The 2,442-nt window shown below is 64.9% G+C and overlaps 1 protein-coding gene across 1 annotated transcript in view; it reads left to right on the top strand.

Annotated features, from left to right (window-relative positions):
- Positions 1–2,442, top strand: part of MYBPC3 (myosin binding protein C, cardiac) — a 26,778-nt gene that overhangs the window by 494 nt on the left and 23,842 nt on the right. The window contains 4 exon segments of the mRNA XM_015569479.1: positions 683–949; positions 1,713–1,826; positions 1,903–1,995; positions 2,079–2,227. Coding sequence (XP_015424965.1) covers positions 683–949; positions 1,713–1,826; positions 1,903–1,995; positions 2,079–2,227 — 623 coding nt within the window.

Genomic DNA, 2,442 nt, shown 5'->3' with positions numbered 1-2,442 from the left:
CCCGGGTCCCCATTCCCGTCTCCACCAGGAGGGGTTAGGTTGGTTCTTTCCACCTGTGAGAGGCTCCGCGTTGAGGTTACGCAGACGCTCCGCTCTGGGAAAGGACAGTCAAGAGGCCCCAGCCCGGCCAAGGGCAGAGAAAGTCACAGCCTTTCGCGGGATCGCGGGGCCCGGTCCTGGCCTGTGTCCTCAGCGAGGCTATGCAGGGCAGGGATCCAGTCCCCCAGCCCCAGCCCCCTCCCAGGCCGGCTTTATCGCGGTCGCTGATTCTCAGCCTGAGGCCCTTAGGGGACAAATTTAGCCGCGTCCAAGTAGGCAGATACCAGTCCCTCAGTCCCTCGCCAAGACCCCAGATGGCGGGGGTTGGGGGTGGGGGTGGGGGGGAGCTGAGCTCCCGGGTTTCCCTGGGCGGGTCACTCTGGGATGCACTTAGCCAAGGTCTTGTGATGAGGACCACAGCCCTGGCTTTCCCGCCTACTGGCTGTGTGATTTTGGTAACGCACTTAACCTCTCTGAGTCTTGGTGCCCTCATCTGAGAGATGGGCGTAATAGTGACCCCTTTCATTGGAGCAGGAAATGAGGTGATGCGTTCAAGTGCTTATCACCGTGTTGAACGAGAGGGGCCGCAGGGGTGGGGTGCACGGGCAAGCCAGGGCCCCCGCAGCCTCTGTTGGACCTTCAGTCTCAGCCTTCAGCAAGAAGCCGCGGTCCCTGGAGGTGGCGGCCGGCGCCCCTGCTGTGTTCGAGGCCGAGACAGAGCGGGCAGGAGTGAAGGTGCGCTGGCAGCGAGGGGGCAGTGACATCAGTGCCAGCGACAAGTTTGGGCTGGCGGCCGAGGGCACGCGGCACACGCTGACAGTGAGGGATGTGGGCCCCGCGGACCAGGGGTCTTATGCAGTCATCGCAGGCTCCTCCAAGGTCAAATTCGACCTCAAGGTCGTAGAAGCAGGTAAGAGAAGCAGGTCAGTCTCCCCTGAGGTTTGAACTTCTGGGGGTTGGAGCAGGGGCCGCCCCGCCACCTCTCCATTGCCCGGGGCGTGGGAGGTGCTTTCCCATCTCTCGCCTTTGCTTCGGCTGTGCCCTCTGCCAGGAAAGCCCCCCTCTGCTGGGAGAGAGAGGCCTCTCTGAGTGCCCCTCTGTGGCTCCGTGGCCTATCCAGCCACTGTGGAGGCGGGGAAATTCAGAGATGAGCAGTGCATGAGGCTGCCTCCCCCTGGACACCCACACTTGGCCGAGGGTGTGCGCCCCAGGGGAGCCCCGGGGGTTGTGGGCCTGGAGGAGCCTAGCTGGGGTCCTGGGCCAGGGCAGAGCCTGGGGAAGGAAAGGAGAGTGGACGCCAGAACTGGCCAGAGTGGACCCACCGACATGAGCACAGAGGGTGTGAGCCGGGGAAGCCGGTGCTGGCTCCCGCTCAGTGTGTGCCGCCCAGAGAGCTGCATCCAAGCGAGATGCCCCGTGGACAGTGGTTTCCTGGGCCTGATGCTCGGGAGAGACAGGGCTGAGGAGGGGGCCGTGAGCTCACAGAGGTGGTGGGTAGAAAGGGAGAGAATTTAGGGGAGAGACAGGGTCATGGCGGGTGAGGAAAAGGGAGGAACCAGGTGAGCTGTGCACACACCGCAGTATGTAATGCAGCTACAAAGATGGAGGCGAGACCTGGGGCAGGAGGGGTCTGGGTAGAAGCTGCTCCACAGCCCCTACCCCATTCCCTGCAGAGCCGGCAGAGCCTGTGCCAGCCCCTGCCCCTGCCCCTGCCGAGGCCCCTGGCGTTCCCGGAGAAGCCCCGGCCTCAGCCACTGAGGGGGAAGGAGGCTCCCCGAGTCCCGAAGGTGAGAGGGCCGGACAGGGAGGGCCCGGGCCAGTGTGGGGTGCCCCAGCGCAGGTCTCAAAGGCCTCTGCCCACAGGGTCAAGTTCAGCAGCCACCAATGGGCCCGCTGCCCCCGATGACCCCATCGGCCTCTTTGTGATGCGGCCACAGGATGGCGAGGTGACCGTGGGTGAGTGTGGGGCTACTGCAGCCCAGGGGGGCGGGGAGGGCGGCAGCAGAGCTACCCCAAGCCCACTGCCACGTCTCCTGCAGGTGGCAGCATCACCTTCTCGGCCCGCGTGGCCGGGGCCAGCCTCCTGAAACCGCCTGTAGTCAAGTGGTTCAAGGGCAAGTGGGTGGACCTGAGCAGCAAGGTGGGCCAGCACCTTCAGCTGCATGACAGCTACGACCGGGCCAGCAAGGTGGGCACAGGGCCCCGGGCCCTGGGGTTGTGGGGACACATGGAAACTGGGGGGCACACAGCTGTGTAAAGAAGGGGGATGGGGAGCCTGGGAAACTCCTTCCACGCCTGTGAACCTGGCCCAGGGGCGGGCCTGTGGCAGGCAGGCCCACAGGTTCAGTTGTGTGGCTGCGCCATTAGTTGTGTGGCTTGGCTGTCGGCTGTGTGGCTGTGCCA

The sequence above is a fragment of the Myotis davidii genome, unplaced genomic scaffold (assembly GCF_000327345.1).
Source record: "Myotis davidii unplaced genomic scaffold, ASM32734v1 scaffold265, whole genome shotgun sequence".
Lineage (NCBI taxonomy): Eukaryota > Metazoa > Chordata > Mammalia > Chiroptera > Vespertilionidae > Myotis > Myotis davidii.
Note: the sequence above shows the minus strand (reverse complement) of the source record. Positions and strands in the feature narration are given on the sequence as shown.